The following is a 20,417-nucleotide window of genomic DNA, read 5'->3' as shown; positions in this document are numbered from 1 at the left end:
CGTCTTGTAGCTGGTTCCCTCCGAAGTTTCCCTTCAGGACACTCAGGATACTCATGGGCTCTGAGTTGCAGTAATCTAGGTTGCTATAGGTTTCTGGTTCTGCAGCGTTAACTAGTCTACTTGGTCTTGTAAACCAAATGAAATGTGCATGCAACTGCAAACAATGTTGTCAGGCCATGTGGAGCGATCACTGGGACAGAAATATACTAACATCTCATTCATTATTGTTTTGCACGTAGCAGCACTGAACAGCTCTATAGCTCTTGTTCCTACAGATATACTCTAAGAGGCTTTGGACAAAATGTAAATGAATGAATCATGTAATTCAAGAATTAAGGGACAAAATCCACAACCCAAAACACTTTTGCATGAAGGCTTTGCTGCTACGAACTGAAAAAAAAACCCACAGTCAGCAACAACTCTGATAATCAATTAATCCTTTAAGTCATTTTTTGAGTAATAAAAAGCCACAAAATTCAAAATGTTTCCAGCTTCTCAAATTTGAATATTTGCTCATTTTCATTCAGTAAACCGTTTTAGACTGTTGGTCGAACCAAGGAAGCATTTAAGCTTTGGGAAAATGCAATGGGTTTTTTCTTAAAGACCAAATAATGATATTGAAAAGGAAAGCACACACTTCGATGGGCTAACTGCGAGCACTGGAGCATAACTTTGGCTAAAGCTGAAATGTGTTTATTTTCTAAATGAGGATTGTAGCTTTGTGGGTTTTTGTGGATTCATGCTGATTAGCTAACACAGTTAGGATAAGGATAAACTTAGGACAGACTTCCCAAACCCAGCCTTTACTACATGCTGTCATGCTCTGCTCAAGAAGCTCTATTATTTCTACTCTTCAGCATTCATCAGCATGATGTGGATCAGGTGTGAGGAGCTGGAGCAAACACACACACACACACACACACACCTGAACTCTTGACTCGAAATCACAAAGGTTGAATGAACCCTGTGGACGTGTTTCTTCAGGCTGAATATGGATCCATACAAACAGCTTCTGTCGCTGCATAACCTCCTTTAGGAATGTGTTTAAGGTTAATTTGTGGCGTTCATGCAACAAAGACAAACAAAGTGTCATTTAACACGTTCTGAAGAGGCAGACGATCACATCAACCCAACAATACCTCTCCCAAACATTGTGGATTTGTGGAGTATTATATCCACGTACGTGACTCTTTAAAGTAGCCTATCTCTGAGTGGGGAGAACAGAGGAATGTTGAAGCAGCAGTGGGTAGAAAACGGTCGCTATATCCTGACATTAGTACATGAGACAGAAAAAAATCATGTGCCTATGTGTCCTCCGGTGTCCTCCGGTGTCCTCCGGTGTCCTCCGATGCTCCTAACGGCATCTGCAAGATTTCACAGACCGGAGGAAAACAAGCAGTCAGAGCTGCAGAGGGAATACCAAGCACCGCCCACCAGCCGGAGCACAGCCAATAGGAACGCTCTCTCTCTCTGAAATGACCTGTGATTGGTCAAAGTCTCCCGTCACGGGCTAGCATTACCTGCTGGAGGAGATGCAGCTTTGTGTTTAGAGTTGTATTCTTTCTTGTTAGTTCAGTCTGGTCTGCCTCTAATTGTCCGAGCTGTTGCCATTTTGCCCGCTAAATGAATCAGACATCAGGAGATTAAAACGCTACCTTCAAAGTTTCACAACTTCACGTCTTAAAAATTCCTTTTTTTTTTCAACCTATGTCTTCATAGTTTTATTCTTATCAGTTATGAAAACATTTTGACATCTAAAACACCTATCTGGTGGGGAAACTGAACGCTATATCGAACCCAAAATATTGGATATAATTTATTTTTTTATGTAGACCTACTGTATGCGTGAATAACTGTTGAACCATCTGCAAGATTCTTATTAAGCAAAGTTATCATAATTAATAGAAACGTTGCCCAGATCCATCATTGGTGATTGGTTTGATTTGTGACGTCATGTTTCCGGTTACAGTGCATACCAACAGGTCGCGACAGCTATTAGGCTTCATTAAATTTGCGTCCTGTCCCGGAGGACCCGCCTTCACACAGCCTCTCACTGAGATACAAGGCTGAAGCTAAAGCCCCTTGTGGGTCTTATGATGAAGGCTGATCCACCTGAAGCTCTTCAGCTGAGCAGGTGATGAGTCTCCGGGGTCCGGCCGTGTCGGCATTCATCGATGAGGCCAGCAGTGAGTTATTCATTACCTCATAATGAATTCCAAACAGGAAGGACACATCAGTATTAGTCTCTAGTTGAGGAATTAGACAGAGCTTCTCTGAGGCTGGCCGGTCCAGACTTAACTGTCTGGACCAGGCTGCAGGTTTCAGCAGATGACTCCATGTAGATAGTAAACAGGCCTTGGGGGCTCAGTGCCTTCGTCCCCGGCCTCCCCGAGTCTCTTATCTGTCTGAGAACACAGAGGCGAGGCAGCGAACGCATCTGACAAGTCACATTAACCACAGCGTCGGTCGGTGGGATCTACTACAAGTACACAAAAGGAAGTGGGCCAGGTCAGGTGACAGCCAAAAACCTGTATGATAATAATATAATAATAGGTTCATATTGTTCTTTGTTGAATCCACCACCCCGTAGATAACCAGCTGACATGACCCAGTTATATCAACTGCTGCTGATTGGTAAATGCCTGTAGCGCAGTGGATTGTGGGTATTTCTGCTGAAGCTTTGACGGCACCTGTTCGATCACTTAACGGCGCCTGAAAGAGTCTGACCTGGATGTGTCAGACGACAACAAAAATCTCACTCTACAGTGAGGACCGAGGCCAGAGGCTTCGCTCCGTCTCACAATGAATCAGGACGGAGTGACAAAGTGTTACAGGTTGGTGAGCGGAGAGAAGAAACGCTCTTTATCACCGCTTCAACCGTTCTTAGAGTCGACAAAGACGAGACGTCAGAGACATCAGGAACAGAAAACTTCGCTGGTTAATTAATCAGACAGGCTTTGTTTCCAGCTCCACCAGTATTTATCTCTCCTGGCTCTCCTTCAGTCATGGCTGGAAACATTATTTTAAACTGTGTAGACGTCAGTGAATCGCTAAGTTTAATGTGTATGTTTAGTTTGAGCTCATGACCTTCGCAGGCTGGATGTCAGAGCCCATTCTGCAACGTGATCTCATCCCTACTCTCAGGGTCTGAAATGAACTTCTCTCACTTCCTGTCACCTCCATACCATTATTGCCTTCCACTGTGTAATTCTCTGAATTCTCTGAAATATATAATTGTTTTTTTTAAATATTTTTATGAGAGCTACAAGTTCTTTTAATATGGTGGTGCGGTGAGGTGAGGGGTATTTGTGTCCCTCTTTAACGTCCTTTGCCACCAGTCTTATTGTAGCTGGGAAGAAGCTGTTGTGAAAGCGGAGGTGCTCTGTGAGTGGAGATGCTCTCTGGCCTGTGGTGCCTCAGGTTCTATCCTGATTCCCTCCACCTGAACAGAGACGAGCAGGAACAGAATCACCTTTCAGCATATTGTAATTCAAGTGTTCTGAGAGAAAACTAGACTTCTGCTCCTCATCATGTCTCTGTTTTCAGACTTTATAAAATCTAACCCGTGACGGGAGACTTTGACCAATCACAGGTCATTTCAGCAAGGCATATGATTAATGACAATTTACAGTAAATACAAGCTCAATTTTCCTTTTCAGTTTCTTATTGCTGTTATAGCAAAAATATTGTTCAATATAAATCATATCTATTTTACCTCCACATTCTCCATATGTAGTGGTTTTTAGTTGAACCTGGTTTGTACAGTATATGTGTTTTATTAGGTATGCAGTCAGAAAAAAACAAAAAACAAGAGATAAAGGAATAACAGAAAATGTAGTTTGACAACTCAACTGAACTTTCTCACTCATTTAAAAAGTAGTTTTGGTTCAGAAATGGAAACCAGCAGAGCATTTGTGGTGAGCGACTTTCCATCCAGGCAAACTTCTGCCAGCTTTGCAGACATGGAGGTCATGTGAGCGTCTGAGGAGGTGGAGGAGGAGGAGGAGGAGAGAGGGATTTCTGCAGAGTGAAATGCCACCGACTCCACAGAGATGGACGTAATCCCTTTCACTTCTCTGTTTTGTTTTGTCTGCCGTTGGTTTCCCTCCGCAGCCAACAAAGCGTTGGGAGCGATTTTTGTATTCAAGTAATAAACGTCTCAGTAGAAAAAAAGCGTCTCAAAGCGCCTCGCTGGCTTTCATCTCCGCTGAGTGCGTCCTCGGACTCGTAAGCAGCAGCAGCTGAACACACAGCGGCTCTCTGTGGTCGCACCGCGCCGATCAATAACCATTTCTGGCCCAGGAGTTTTCTCAAGCTCCGTCAATCTGAGGATTGATCCTCTAAACACCAGTGATTGTGTGTGTGTGTGTGTGTGTGTTTATTTATGCCTCTGAATGTGTGTTTAGCTTTAGTGTGTGTGTGTGTGTGTGTGTGTGTGTGTGTTCAGCCTGAGGCCAGAATAAGCAGTGGGCAGTCTGTGTGTACTCTGGGTAATTACACTGCTCTCCAGAACAAAGTGATGACTTTGTTTAGATCACTTCCTGCTTCTGTATAAAATCCACAACAAGACACCAGATCCCGGGTTCAAAAAAAATAACTGGATCTTTTGTAGCCAGATTTGCAAGAATAATTTTTTGACCATTTGACCAGTTTTAGCCGCATCAGCAGCTACGAGTACAAATCAAATATCTCAAAAACTATTGGATGGATCGCACGAAACTCATTTCATGACGTTTTCTATTTTCAATAGGATGGATTCCAATAGGTTTGGTGATCCCCTGACTTTTCGTGTTGCGCACCATCAAGTGACATTCCCGTCAGCCTCAGCTGTACTTTGTGTTTAGGGCGTTGGAGGCTCCCGTTCCATTCCTATGAGAGGTGCTCAGTGTTGCATGAAGCCCAAATGGCTCAACTTCCAAGTGTTAAAGTACCCGGATCATGGGAGAGCAATATGGAGGTTAGACTATTAAAGATAGGGTGGACGATGTTGGAAAGCTAGCGAAATCTGAAAGTAGCACCGCCTCATGAGCTCCGTCTATACCCCCCTTCCCCTTCCAAGGCAACGCCCCCCCACACACTCACACATGCACGAGCATCGTAACTCCTTCACCGCCACAGAGCGGAGAGAGGACCTCAACTCAACAACGCTACCTCATGACAGGTAACCACGGCAGTGCTACTGCAGGGCTGAGTTTTCTCTTTCATTCTTTAGTAAACGTGTGGCGGCGACGCGCTTTGAGTTCAGGCTGGTGCACGCCAAGGGTAGAGTACGAGCAGGGAGGCAGGGAGGCATCTGATTGGTTCTTTCCAAGCGGACCGCGAGGCAGTGATTGGTAGATGGTTTTACGAGATTACAGCAGCTACAGATGACGCCTCTTTTCCGGTTCTTTTTATGTTATATCTTTAGTGTACTACTGAAAGGTAACGCAGGTTTAAGACCCGTCGTCGTCGTTTTGGACAAAATGAGCATTATGCAATAATGAAATATTTGTTCTAGGTCCCCAGTAGTCCTCTCAGTTTAAGACTTTTAATAACATCCTATATGAAGCAGCTTCACCTCCTGTTTAATTTAATTTGTATTTGAAAAGGGTCGATGTACTCAACATTCAAACGTAAATGTAAATGTACCCGGGTTAGCTGAAAGGCTACTTTTCATTCTCCTGTAGACTGAAAGCATTTACTGTTGGACAGGAATAGCTGCAGCCGGCGGTCCTGCTGCTAGCCGTGACACAGGGGACCACTACTTTTTACTGATGGTACACTTTGTGCCTGCTACTGTATCCTGAAATCCACTCACACGCTCTACGCTTTCAGGCTGGAGTAAAAGTGTAGAAGACTTTTGCATCATCTTTGGCTCTGATGTCGTACAGCTCGCCAAGGTTCTGCCAAGGTTCTGCCAAGGTTCTGCCAAGGTTCTGCCAAAGATCTGCGTTTTTAAAATAGTGCACCGCTGTGGGAAAATCATACCAGCACCATCTGAGAATCTAGCTTTTCTATGGACTCCAATCTGTCATTTCAGCGAGCTGCATGTCTGAATTCGGCCTCCCATCTCCCAGAATCCTCTCTGCTCCCCGCTGTTTCTTCCAACTCAGTTGCAGAGAGCCGGTGTGGAGCTTTTTTCTTTTTTTTTTATTATTTGTGTGTCTGTGTGTGTGATTGGGCCAAATTTTCTGCTCCAGTTTGTCCGCTCAGCCGCCTGCTGCACTTTGGTGAAACAGACTCATCTCAAATCAGCCAGCTGGATGACAGCGAGAGGAAGTGTTCAGGCCTGCGTGTTGGATTTATAGCGTTCCATTCATGTCGGGAGCTTCACTGTATTCCTTCACCTATTGCTGGGCTTAGAGGGTTTTTTAAGTCATATATTATTAGCACTTTTACAACATACCTTCCAAAGTGACAGATCAAAACAACAACTGATTTAACGAGGAGTTTAGTGCAGGCTAGCTGTTTCCCCCTGCTTTCAGTCTTTATGCTAAGCTAGGCTAACCACATTGGTCCCAAAATGTTGAACGATTCCTTTCACTTCTTCTTCCTTTGTTAAAAAATGAATTCCACAAGTGCTTTTTTGTCCGGCATAATAACTAATTTGTGATAAAAAGAAATAAATAAATTGTGGTGTGACGAGTACTAACATCAGAGCATGTTTGAGTAATCGCAGGGTCGACTGTAGATATAATATTAATATTAAAACATGCATATAGACACATTTATGTTATAGAAGATGCTCATGTTTTCTGTAGGTATGCATGCTTTAAAACTAAAGCTTTGGAGCGGACTGACTGAGCAGTGACGGAGTCTATAAATGTACACCAACCGGGCTGAAGCAGAGAGCTGTGTGTGTTGTGTTGTGTTGTGTTGTGTTGTGTTGTGTTGTGTTGTGTTGTGTTGTAGCCGTGGATTGGTTCAGAAACACTCTGATACGGCAGTAAACTGTTTTAAAATGGAGGTCAGTGTGACACAGGAGGTGGAACTGTGTCGTAGCCCCCTCAGGCTGGATTCAAAATGGGATGCCATCTCTGTCAGTGCTCCATGAAAAAACATGTTTCTCCCCAAATGTCAATTTTTAGGAACAAAAGAAACAGTGCTGTTAATGCCAAGTGATGCATTTTTGATTTTTTTTTGTCATTCCAGCCAGGTTTATTTTTGATAGGCCAGTATCACATCCTGTAGAGTGTCTCAAAAGGATCACAGGCTACATTACAGCTGTGACGGGGGCCAAAAAAAGCAGGCCCGACCTGAAATGAGCCTGAACCACGGTAGCAGTTTTAGGTCCGAGTCTGATTAAAAACCTGAATTTCCACTAAAAAAATACAAGATATATAGCCTATAGTAAAAAAATGACATGCTTAAGTCAACAAGCAGGACAGCAAACAGCTTTTTGACTGCAGTGAAAATGTTTTATTTGAAAGGCTAAACACCAACAATTTCGAGCACTACGCCCCTTACATGTCCTGGATTCAGACAGGCCAATCACAACCGTTTATCCACATGCGTGGGGACGTACCGGGGCAACATATTGTTGTACGACGGTTCGTATGATATCTTACGGAAAAGTTATTCCTAATTTTTCGTGCATTTTCCTACGAATGTTGAGCAACACGTGTCAGTTTACGCTCGTTACATGCATATGGTCTTTTCAAAATAAACTTCTGTCTTCACAGGAATCAACTTCCTTAAGTCAAGGCAACAAAACTACTTTACTGGGTTTAGGAAAAGATCGACTTGGTTAGGATTAGGCAAGAAAACAACTTATTTAGGTTTAGGAAAAGATTGATTTGGTTAGGTATAGGCAACAAAAGTACTTAGCTAAGTTTAGGAAAGGATCAACTTGGTTAGGGTTAGGAAACAAAACTACTTAGCTAGGTTAAGGAAAAGATCATGGTTAACTCAGGAAGTGGCGTTAATTAAGTACGTAAGTCATGTGACCAATAAATCAACGTGGACATCTGGTTTACCACGGGACACGAAAGAGAGAAAGTAAGCGCAGGAAGAAGGTCCAGAAGAAGGTCATATCTGCCCAAATATCAAAAAAGGCAGCATACTTGGTTGCTAGTCCAGGTCAGACCTCGATTCATTCTCCGACTATAGCTGCTCGCAACTGCTGATTTTGCTCATCTGCATCCCATGTGCAAAGTGCACCTGGCTACGGGAGCTTAAACATGCAAGACTACGCCTGACATTTGGGTCACATCATAGTCCCACTACAAAGGTCCACGAGGACAGACCAAGCTCAGCACAGCGGGGAGTGACGACACGTCTTTTCTAGGATGGCAGGTTTTGTTACGTCCTTGTGGCCGGTGTGGGTGGGTAATGCTCTCTGGAGTCTCGCTCCGATGACCTGTAGCCTAGATTGTTCTCCATTTTTTTCCTGCACACATCAAAATGGGCGCTAATGGCATTTCCCAGTAGTAAACCCTGCTGATGGTTGTTTTACTTTATTTCATGCAAAAATAGCTTTTCATGACATGATCTAAAAAAAAGCTCTGCAGCTCCTCCTGCTTTCTGCTGTCAAGTCGATTTTATCCAACGGACATGAAAGGGGGATTGAGAGTGTCCTATAGCAGGACGGGGAGTCGGGCGGTGACGCCTTTAACCTTTAACGAGTCATTTTGGACGGCAAGAACACAGAACCTGCCAGGCCGGGCTCACCACTGCTCCAAAGGCCAGGGATTTACTGAGACCCCAGGACCTCCTGGAGACCTCCATCTGCCTGACCAGAGGAACAGGAGAAAGGGATTACAATCCGACCCGCAAAACAAATATGCAGAGAGAAAACAGAGATCATATATTGACAGAGAGGAATACGATATGTGGGCACTATTTACACAGACCGCTTTAGTTTTGACAAGATATAAGGAGTAGGAGAGAGGAGACTTTTTTATTGATTCAAATATTTAACCGCGATTAATGACATGTTTTTTATCTGTTCAAAATGTACCTTAAAGGGAGATCTGTCAAGTATTTAATCCTCTTATCAACATGGGAGTGGGCAAATATGCTGCTTTATGCAAATGTATGTATATATTTATTATTGTAAATCAATTAACACAAAACAATGACAGATATTGATCCAGAAACCCTCACAGGTACTGCATTTAGCATAAAACAATATGCTCCAATCAGAACATGGCAAACTGCAGCCCAACAGGCAACAACAGCTGTCAGTGTGTCAGTGTGCTGACTTGACTATGACTTGACCCCAAACTGCATGTGATTATCATAAAGTGGGCATGTCTGTAAAGGGGAGACTCGTGGGTACCCATAGAACCCATTTACATTCACATATCTGGAGGTCAGAGGTCAAGGGACCCCTTTGAAAATGGCCATGACAGTTTTTTCTTGCCAAAATTTAGTGAAAGTTTGGAACGTTTTTTAGCCTGCTTCATGACAAGCTAGTATGACATGGTTGGTACCGATGGATTCTTTAGGTTTTGTAGTTTCATATGATACCAGTATCTTCACTCTAGCTTTAAAACCGAAACCGCTCCAACCTCCAACAGATCTATTGCCTTAATGCGTTCAAGAACTTAGTGGCGTTATTATCACGTTAACTTTGACAGCCCTACTATTAACATCACAAAGTTGCTTGCTTTTGGAGATGAATGAAGTGAAATATCTGGCTCTCAAGCAGCTAAACGTTCCACTTTGGAGCTCCACTTTGGCGCATTAAGTGGCTGGCTAATCGCTATCTTTGTCTGTCTGCTATTTGGAGTTGAACAGGTAGTGTACAGTGGATTTATCAGAGCTTATTTGCTGAACAGAATAGCTGCCTGCTGCTTCTGTTGCAAATAACACTGATGAGAGCACTGAGACTGATCCAAAATAGCAAAGTTGCGAGTTATAAAACCAAAAGAAAGATGCTAAAATGCTCCATAGAGATGAAGGGACGCGCAGAGTTGAGTGAAAATTCTCTGTGACTGTGAGCGGGCATCTATCTATGGCTTATTATTATCAAAGAATTGATTAGCGTAGCTCTACTCACGTAAAAATTCTACGCACATAGGGGCTTTAACTTTGCGTAACTATTAAGAAAGAAGAGGATCCAACGGAGAGAAAAGAGAAAGTGAAGCTGCATCCTCAGACTGAAACAGAAAGAGAGAAATAATCCCAGGAGAGAGAGTCTAATTTAGACGTGCCAAAGAAAACACAACGAGAGGCTGCAGAGCAGGAAGGAGAAGCAATTCGGAGGGTTGAAATTGCACGCTCAGGACGGAAAAACACTGCAGGTGAAGCAGACGAGAGCAAAGACGTGGAGAGGAGGGGAGGCGGGAGTGATGATGGAGGGATTGTTGCAGAGAGAAGAAAGTGTGAGGCGGGTAGACGGGAAAAGAGAGCGGTGGCGTCGGCGTGTGGGCGTGACAGATGACTCGCCAGAGACGATGACACTTTGAGAAAATATCTGACGAGAACTCAGCCATCTGTTCCTTCGGGGAGATTTGCTCGTCTTAAACCGCTCTGCCACCTTTAGACTCGCCAGACACGGATTTGATCGTCGATTAATAACGTTGTATAAATACTTCTTCGCGGAACGCCGCCGTTCGAGTGATCAATCATGTGTTCTGTTAACTCAGCAGCTTGCGGGGTTGAGAGATTGGAGAGTCGGTGGTTAAGGGAGGCAACTGCTGAACACGGTGGGAAAAAAAACAGGGGAAAGAAAGTGCAGGTGGTGTTAATCTTGTGCATTTGCTCTCTCAGGAAAAAGAAACGGACCTTAGAAAGATGCACTGGGTTTTCACTGGGGTCTGTAAAGACTGCGTTTGAAAAGAGGGTGAGTGCAGATCCTTAAAGGACTCTCATCGGTGTCGTAATCGTACAACTGGTCTGAGAACTCTTGCAAGAGGTGGTCTCCAAGGGAACCCTTGTGCGGTTCGATTGCAGTGAGAACACAATCCCGCCCAATTGCAAGGAGGTACAACGCATGTGCGCTGTCCCAAAACAGGATGTTCCCTAAACGTGACTGTTTTTTTTTGCCTAAACTTAAAGAAGTTGTAGTTTTTTTGCCTAAACCTAAAGAAGTTGTAGTTTTGTTGTCTAAACCTAAATAAGTTGTTGTTTTGTTGCCTTAACCTAAAGAAGTTGTAGTTTTGTTACCTAAACCTAAAGAAGTTGTAGTTTTGTTGCATAAACCTAAAGCAGTTTTAGTTTTGTTGTCTAAACCTTAAGAAGTTGTAGTTTTGTTGCATAAACCTAAAGCAGTTTTAGTTTTGTTGCCTAAACCTAAGGAAGTTGTAGTTTTGTTGTCTAAACCTAAAGAAGTTGTAGTTTTGTTGCCTAAACTTAAAGAAGTTGTAGTTTTGTTGCCGAAACCTAAAGAAGTTGTAGTTTTGTTGCCTAAACCTAAAGAAGTTTTAGTTTTGTTGTCTAAACCTTAAGAAGTTGTAGTTTTGTTGTCTAAACCTAAATAAGTTGTTGTTTTGTTGCCTTAACCTAAAGAAGTTGTAGTTTTGTTACCTAAACCTAAAGAAGTTGTAGTTTTGTTGCATAAACCTAAAGCAGTTTTAGTTTTGTTGTCTAAACCTTAAGAAGTTGTAGTTTTGTTGCATAAACCTAAAGCAGTTTTAGTTTTGTTGCCTAAACCTAAAGAAGTTGTAGTTTTGTTGTCTAAACCTAAAGAAGTTGTAGTTTTGTTGCCTAAACTTAAAGAAGTTGTAGTTTTGTTGCCTAAACCTAAAGAAGTTGTAGTTTTTGTTGCTCATCTGGTTGAAGATAGTACGTGGAGAAAAAAAACTGAAATGTAACCAGAAATGAACGGACAAATGCATGAATGGCAGGTGGAATCTTTTTTGACTAATAGTTTTATAACAGAAGAATAAGAGATTTCAAAAACCTTGGTCAGGGAACAAGAACTGATTTCACAGTGATTGAGATCAGGGATTTACACGGTTAGAAGATTAGCTCTTTACAGCTGTAACAATGAAACTGTGTCTAAACGGATTGAGACACTTGATTCCAAATCCGTATGGGTACGTCTGAAAGGTCAAGAAATCCATTTAACTTCATTAATTTAAAGATAGAAGCGATAGGAACGATGTCTTTGGTTGTAATGGGACATTTACTCATCGCCTCGTAGTAGGGTTTCACTTTGTCCTGATTGCCACCATCAAGCAGTCTCATCCAGGCATTATGCTTCTGTTGGACTCATTTGAAGTCCTTTTAAAGACCCTTTTTCACCTCATTTTCACACACTTTGGGTAGGTAAGCTTGTATTCTTCCTCAGCACTGATAACTATCGTCCATATGAAGTGATGCTGGAAGTTCTCACAGCTGGCAGATCAGACTTCCTTTTGTGCTCTCCCTGACTGCAGTTTGCAGGTCAAATTAAGTCTTTTGTGCGACCCGGAGCATTTTCTCCAGGTTGTCTCGGCCCTGCCCCAGCTCTTCAAACACTAAAACCACACGCCCAGCAGCGAGAAAGCGTGCCTTTGGTTGAAAGGAAGCCATTGTCTGGCTCATATGATTGTGAGTCATTGTACTGGCAGCACAAGCCGGGAGTCAAATGATGTGATGTAGCAGAGAGACCTCCATTGTGGCTCCGTATAAAGCTGTGGCAGGAACGGCGGCCCTGGCAGATACCGACTGTTGGACGGTTCAGGGGAGTTTTGCATGAATAGTGGGGAGTAATTCCAGTCAGTGGCGACGAGGTGATTAGCATTTTGAGTGGATCCACCGCCGGCTCTGTCCCATTCACGGGGCGAATCTGTGAGTAGCCAGCAAGAATCTCTCAGTGGTCTGGTTTGTTTGGGAGGAAAAGGTCACGTCTGCTTTCAGAGACGTTGTGTGACGGATTTTACATTTACAGATGGACAAATGGATGATTTTGGTGGCAAACACATAAATGAAGATGACTTTTATTTGTTGATTTTACATTTTACACCATTTTCATTCACTTAATGTTGTTTTAACCAATTACAATAGCTATTTTTAAAAAAAAATTCAATTCATATTGGCCATTTTATAATATTTGTAGAAAATACCATGCAGAATAGTGAAATAATTTTGTGCCTGTTTACCATGAGACTGGAGACCAGACTTATTTAAGTTCCTCTTTATTGCTCATACCTTTATAACTCATTTTATGTGGAAAAACCCCAAAAGGTGGGACCACGGAGGATAAATACAATGAAAACTCTTGATACATATGTAAATCCCAAAATGCATGATTTAACATTTGAGAAATTGAAACTGAGAAACCAAGGATGGGGTGTTTTTTCGATCTTGCTTGCTTTTTAGTCAGCAAAATATATAAAAAAAAAAAGTGCTTTATAAATTGCATAATATAGTTAAATGGACAAGACAAAAAAGAACAACTTCATTGGAAGCAACAACTAAATTAAACTACAATCTCAGAGGAGTCGGAGGTTCAAAATTTCACTTGCAGGCAACGGTGAACATAGAAGATTTAAATTTAGATTCAAACATTTGGACAGTGCCTACAGGAGGCTGTTCCAAGTGTGTAGCATAGTTGCAAAATGCAGCCTCGCCGTGTTTTGTATTGACACTAGGGCTGCAAGTCATAGTCAAGTCAGCACACTGACACACTGACAGCTGTTGTTGCCTGTTGGGCTGCAGTTTGCCATGTTATGATTTGAGCATATTTATTATGCTAAATGCAGTACCTGTGAGGGTTTCTGGACAATATTTGTCATTGTTTTGTGTTGTTAAATGATTTACAATAATAAATATATACATACATTTAAATAAAGCAGCATATTTGTCCACTCCCATGTTGATAAGAGTATTAAATACTTGACAAATCTCCCTTTAAGGTACGTCTTTAACAGATAAAAAATTTAATTAATTTGCGAATTAATTAATTAATCATGATTAAATACTTTAAGCGATTGACAGCCCTAATTGACACTATTCTCTCATGAACTGCCACACGTAGTTGAATGAACAAAAGAGATTTGGTACATTTATCCATATGATAAATGAATGTTTAAATGCAGCTTCGAAGCCAAAGACCAAAAATCAAAATATAGGATAATAAATAGAGGACTGTGTTTGTGGCTGAGGTACAGTATGTGCTCTGAGTGCGAGTCATAAATCTAATAGTGTTGCTTTTTTCAGGGACAGTAAATAAATAGTTTAAGTATGTCCTTGTCAAAATACTGCCATGGTCGGAAAAAACAGATCTTTAGAGTTTAAGTGGTATTTTTCCACAGTGAATGCAGCAGTTTGGGAATTCAGAGGCAGAATTAAAAACATGCACAGCACTTATTTTTTTTCTGTCTTTTCCTAATGAGCAGAATAGACTGCCAAGTTGTTTTTGGCAGTTTTACGCATCAACATACAGACTTCATATTTCAAACAACAAATTGTACCGTTCTTGAGTCTTTGCTCCTAATAAGCCTGATTTGTTGTGGCATTGAAGTCCTCTCCCCCACCGAGCAGACAGATGGTGATATCCATGAAAAAATGCTTCAACTGAAGGAGTGAGCCAGGAATCTGCAGGTGTGTGTGTGTGTGTGTGTGTGTGTGTGTTTGTGTGTGTGTGTGTGTGTGTGTGTGTGTGTGTTGAGCCTGCCTCCACACAGCGCTATCTACCTGCTCAGTGACGGTTCAGCTCTTAATCACATGAAATGCACTCTTGGTGTCCCTTCACATGGAGCGCTACAGATCCACGGATTACATTCAGTTTGCTAAAAAAAACGATTCTTTGCTGATGATAAAACGTTTTACATGTTACACAATATTTACATCCGTTTGGCTGCACATTGTTACTCCCAATTCGTCATCTCTTTTCATGCCTTTACCTACGAATGTCCAGCAACACGTGTCAATTTCTAACTGTTACATGCATACAGTCTTTTCAAAATAACTTATGTCTTCACAGGAAACAACTTGGTTAGGTTTAGGAAAAGATTGTGGTTTTAGGTAAAATAAGTACAGAAGTGGTGTTACTTAAGTGCGAAAGTTATGTGACAAATAAATCAACACAAGCAGTGGTCATCTGGGTTTAAGTCCGTTGACCTCCTCCCTATTATGTAGATTAAATACAAATTGATTTTGTGGGATATATACGAATGACAGTGCATTACTTTTCGGAGGCATAGCTACGAACGGTGTACGAGAACAGCCTGGTCAAGGACGGCGGGTCCATTTCCGCTCATTACATGCATAGTGTCTTTTTAAAATAAACTTCTGTGTTCACAGGAAAACGTATAGTTTATGCTTGTTACATGCACACAGTCTTGCTTCAAAGTAAGTTGGTTTAATAAGTTATTAAGCTTAATTACGCAACAAAACTTGGTTAAGTTTAGGAAAAGATTGTGGTTTGGGTTAAAATAACTTTGTTACATAAAATAAGTAGGCTATGTTTATTATGTAACTGGCATTAGTAAGTAACTAAGTACATAAGCTACGTAACAAAAACTACAGTAAAATAAGTCAACAGCAGTGAAAGTCCTGTGTTTGTTTGACTCATCCATCCACCCTGGCCTCCTCCCTATGCGGACTTTCTCGCTCTTTAAGTCAGTTGCTCTGAGCGTCTAATAATGACGCGGGTGGTTTTACATTAGAGTTAGTTGAAAGACGCTAAATGGCGCCTCGGTGCATCGGTATCAGACACCGAGGGGCGCTGACCGAGCGTCCGAATGAGGCAACACAATGGTGATTGAAGCCCTTGTATTCGCAGTATTACAATCTGGATGTCTGTGGCGACGTTCCCGGGAAAAATCACAAGCGGAAAGTGAGATCCAAAAACACTCCCGCTTATTGCCGTAGGTGCCGCCAAAACAAACGAAACGGAGATCTTCGAGATTTTAACTTTAAGTAAATTTCAGTCAGCCAACTCACATGGAATGAGCTCATTATTAAAGGATCATTTCACCCAAATTACATTACCAAATAAACATGTGTTCTCGGCTACTCATGGTGGTAACAATTTAGGCGGATAGTTTTGGTTTTATTTGTTTTGAGACACAGATTCTGAAATCAGATGTTTGTGTTGAAATTTGAATGCTGTGAGCACCCCAAGCAAAATTCCAATCATCTCCATTGTATTGTGTTGGAGGCACATCGCTGCCTAAAAATACATTTTTATACTACTAAATGGTTTTGTTAAATACATTTAGGAGGGAACATAATTATTGTCTGGTTTACAGTATGTCCTCTGGCATTTAAAAATGTATTAGTACGTTCTCTGTAAGGTGTGGATTCAATTAGCCAGATTCAGTAGCCCTTAAAGGAACTGAGTGTTGTCTCAGTAACATTTCTCTGCTCTAGGCATGTCAGCTGTGGAAGCACTTTTTTTTTTGCATCCTTAATTAGAAGTGGTTGATCTGAGCTGTTCTGAGTCTGACAGAAGATGAACATCACAGATTCAAACTATTACACTACTGTTTTCATTCAGTTTTCTTCTCTGTAGCATTTCAACTCATGTTTAAATCAGCTTTGCTCTGCTCTGAGAGAGGGAAACATCATGCTGGGAGGCTCTCTGAGGACCATGTGCTTCAGTTTGAGAGACTTCATCAAAAATGCAATATGGGAGATGTTGTTCCATAAATGCACGGCTACTGCGTATCATTTCTATGAGCATCTTCTTCTTCTTGGTCTCAGCTCATACAGAGATGTCAGATTCTGCACTTGCTGTCTTGTACAGAAACGTATGAACACAAAAATCCTCCTCCTCAGAAGAGCATTGCTCGAAGCATCACATCAGATATTTCATTTATTTCCACGAGGAGCTTCCAGTGTGCTCAAGACTGGATTTTTGTGGTTCTTGTTCACATTTGGTCCGTTGTTTGGATTATATTTGTAGAATGTTCTTGCTTCTTATTATACTTCCTTCTCAGGGAAAGAATGACTATAACTTCCTATAATTCTAAATTTGTTTATTTGTCCCTTCTGTTTCAGAGGCCAGAGATCCAAAATGGGAGGCAAGCTCAGCAAAAAGAAGAAGGGATACAACGTAAATGATGACAAGGCCAAAGACAAGGACGCCAAAGCAGAGGGGGCCTCTGCCGAGGAGAGCGAAGCACCGAAAGACAACAAAGACGAGGCCCCGGCTGCCACCGACACTAAGGAGGTAGCGAACGACACGGCGGCCAAGGAGGCGCCGGCAGCAGACGCTGCAGCGCCTAAGGAGGAGGAGAAGAACGCCACTCCCGCCGCGAAGGAGCCCGAGAAACCCGCCGCCAACGCCGAGCCGAAAACGGAGGCGCCCAAGAGCGCAGAGCCCGCCAAGGCTGAGGAGAAACCAGCCGCGCCCGCTCCGGTCAAAGAATCGGCCCCCGCCGCCAAGGAGCCCGAGGCTAAGGCCGCGGCACCCGCCCCGGCGGCTGAGAAAAAAGATGAGGCCGACGCCAAAAAGACTGAGGCCCCCGCGGCACCAGCAGCCAAAGCCGAGGCGGGCCCCGCCGCCTCCCCTGACCCCAAGCCCACAGAGGCGGCGGCGGCGGCGGCTCCCGCACCGGCAAAGGAGGCCGCCGCAGCCCCTAGTTCAACACCAGCCGCCGAGCCTCCCGCCAAGGAGGCGAACGCCACAGAGGCACCAAGCAAGGATCAAACCGTAGCAGTTCAAGATTAATGGACAGCTTCTTTTCGGAAATGAAAAAAATGAAGTACCTAACTCAACGACGATGAAGATAAAAAAAAATGAAATTAACTAGCCCACCCATATTATGATAATAACAATAATAATAATAATTGTAATGAAAATTGATTGAGGAGGACTGGAGCAACCACCTGGAGAAGTTTCCCACCGCTGCAGATGATTATTGCTATTATTATTGTTATGTTTTATTCTATTTTTTTCTGCTGTAGTATTTGAACTTTGATACGAGTCTGTGTCGGCCATTCCATAATCCATCGTTCCCTCTCCTTCATACGTCAAGAACCTGACTCCCATCTCAGTCGTCCAAACACTCACCTGCGGCTCTGCTCTGTGGATTTCAGAACATCACAATTTGGGGGAAATGGGACTGAGGGAAGGAGGGGGTTTGAGAAATCACTTTACCAGCTGGACTTCCATTGAATCTGTCCACTCTTCAGCTCTCCCCCCTTCCACTCATCCTCCTCTTCAGAGTATCATGCTCTCAGCTTTGGCCCGGTACCTACACTTTTTCTTTTGCTGTGGAATTGTGGCTGTGTCCTTATTTAACCCCCCCCCCCCCCCGCTTTTTGGTATTGTTGGGTTGTGTTGCTAACCCATTTTTCCTCCACTTTCTCTGTACGGCAAAAAAAACAATACGCACCTTTAAAGGGTAGCTTAAATCTCCTGTGAGGACTGAGAATGCTCAGGCTTTCTAAGACATTTCAGAGGTTGTAAAAAGGCCGGCTTTGCAGAGCAAAACACATTCTTAGACGTATAAAACAGTCGTAGGAATTTTTCAGATAAACTTCTAGATTTTGTACTGAAACCCTTAGGTATATTGTAAGTGAACTAAGTGGGTTTTTTAACATTTGTAATACGCTTATAAAAATCTGCAAAGCCTCGCTGAACAGATCCACCGCAGTGTTTTTTAGAAAGTCTGATAGAAATCTCTGATCCTCCATCCAGATCTGATGACTGAAATTTTAATTTTTGGTTTTTAAAAGACATATCTACTGCTGACCTGGGTGAGATTAGTCCTACAGTTAGTCTGATTTTGCTTAGAAGACCAAGTCGGTGACGTTTAGTGCGTCATCCGGAGAGCTCTTTTCTGTGATTGTCTTCAGTTTCTGGACTGTGTCGCTGGACAAATCCTTCACTTACTTAAGTAAAAGTAGACATACTTTAATAAGTAAAAGGCCTACATTCTACTTAAATCGAGGATTAGCAGCAAAATATACTTAAGAAGCGAAAGTATATTGATATAGTGGACAGCGATGGGAACTGTTAACATGTGCTTACCACGTGTTAGTGCCTTTGTAAAGAAAATCACAAACCAAAATACCAATTTCTGGGATTTTGGAGTTAAATTTGGGATTGAAATAAAAAACTAGCATTTGTATTAAAGACTCTTCAACCAGTAGATTCATTTAAAATTGGCATATACAATGAAACTCTCATATGAATATAGCAGGAACATGAGTAAAGCAGTCTGTCCTGTGGAGCAAACCTCACCAGTTTGGTGTCTAAGCAGGTGAAAACACCCCCAGACGAGACCACGTTCAGGTCTGTGAGTCTCCGTAGCTCCGTGTGACTCTCTGTCATTAACAGTCTGATCCCGTAGAGGACAGGCGGACAACCTACTCCATCTACTGTGGTCCACGTTCCCATGGCAACCGTACGCCACGTTATCATTATGGGAAGGAAAAAGCCGTGCACATGAAACGGGAGCTTCTGATTTTGTCATTTTCACCCCCTCCATGCATTTTTCTTTTACTTTTCAGAAATATATATGGACGTATGCGTATACAAATATGCAGCGGTGGACGAACAAGGTACTTTACATCTTTTACTCAAGTAAAAAGTAATATTAAAATACTCCATAGCAACCGCCTGTATTGTCATATAACAAATGTATCCAAGGTGTAGTGAAGAAGAAGGTTGACTATTGTCGTGGTTTAGGATCAGCAGAAAGGAAGGAAGGAGGCTTTTATATGACAGAAAGAAAAATTAAATAAGTAAACAAGAAAGGGAAGATTGAAGAACACGAAACATCAGTGATATTTCATAATCGTATCTCGTGATTAATGGAAAATCTATCAGATCAAATATTACAAAATTTACCAGCCCTCTAAGATCGTACTGAACTTCTTTGCTTGAGTAAAATGTGCTTTCCTTATTTCCACCTTTGCATACATGTATGTATATAAGTATATATTTATTCATCTCAGCCATCCATTTGCCAACTTTTCAGTTTCATCCGACTGGCACACGACGTTTTCCTCCCAGCACTTGTCAAACCGTAGCAGAAACAAACACTCGAGGAGCGTTTGTGTGTCACTTGGTTCAGTTTTTTCTTCCTCTCTTGACTCAGTAAAATTGCATGTCCGTGGTTGGGTGAACCTGTAGTCCTGTCTTTTTGGTCAAGTGGAAAAAATAAATAAATAATAATTTCTCAGTCTGCATTCATGGCAACTACAGTTGATATTCTCATTCCCATGTCTCACCACTGCTATTTTCCACAACACACACGCTCATTCAAAAACAAAAACAAAAAGATGATATGGAAATTGATGCATTCAAAATTATATGTACTTGTATAAATGGTGCAACAGTAATAAAATGTAAGAAATTGACTGAAACTCGAGGATTTTGTGCAAAGTCAACTTTTTTTCACGCACTCACAAAACAATGTGTTTCTCTCAATACTTCCTTCCCGTCTGTGATTCTCAGCTCCGAGCACATTGGTTCTTACGACGGAGTATTAGGGAAATAAATAAATCTGAGATTTCCAGAATAAAGTCAAACGTTTATGAGAAAAAAAGTCGTAATATTATGAAAATAAAGTCAAAATTTCATGGGAAAAAAAGTCGTAATATTATGA

General features: G+C 42.1%; 1 protein-coding gene across 3 annotated transcripts in view; it reads left to right on the top strand.

Moving 5' to 3' along the window:
* Positions 1 to 20,180, top strand: part of basp1 (brain abundant, membrane attached signal protein 1) — a 57,109-nt gene extending 36,929 nt beyond the window's left edge. For 2 of the 3 annotated variants that reach the window (XM_074650019.1, XM_074650020.1), the window contains exon 2: positions 16,858 to 20,180. In XM_074650019.1, the coding sequence (XP_074506120.1) occupies positions 16,874 to 17,530 (657 nt within the window). In that variant the 5' untranslated portion in view covers positions 16,858 to 16,873 and the 3' untranslated portion in view covers positions 17,531 to 20,180. Of the gene's footprint in view, positions 1 to 12,541; positions 12,700 to 16,857 lie in introns of those variants that run through there. The other variant, XM_074650021.1, reaches the window with a different exon arrangement.
* The last annotated feature ends 237 nt before the right edge of the window (positions 20,181 to 20,417 follow it).

Source organism: Sebastes fasciatus, chromosome 11 (assembly GCF_043250625.1).
Source record: "Sebastes fasciatus isolate fSebFas1 chromosome 11, fSebFas1.pri, whole genome shotgun sequence".
Taxonomy (NCBI): Eukaryota; Metazoa; Chordata; class Actinopteri; order Perciformes; family Sebastidae; genus Sebastes; species Sebastes fasciatus.
This window is presented reverse-complemented; position numbering and strand designations above follow the sequence as displayed.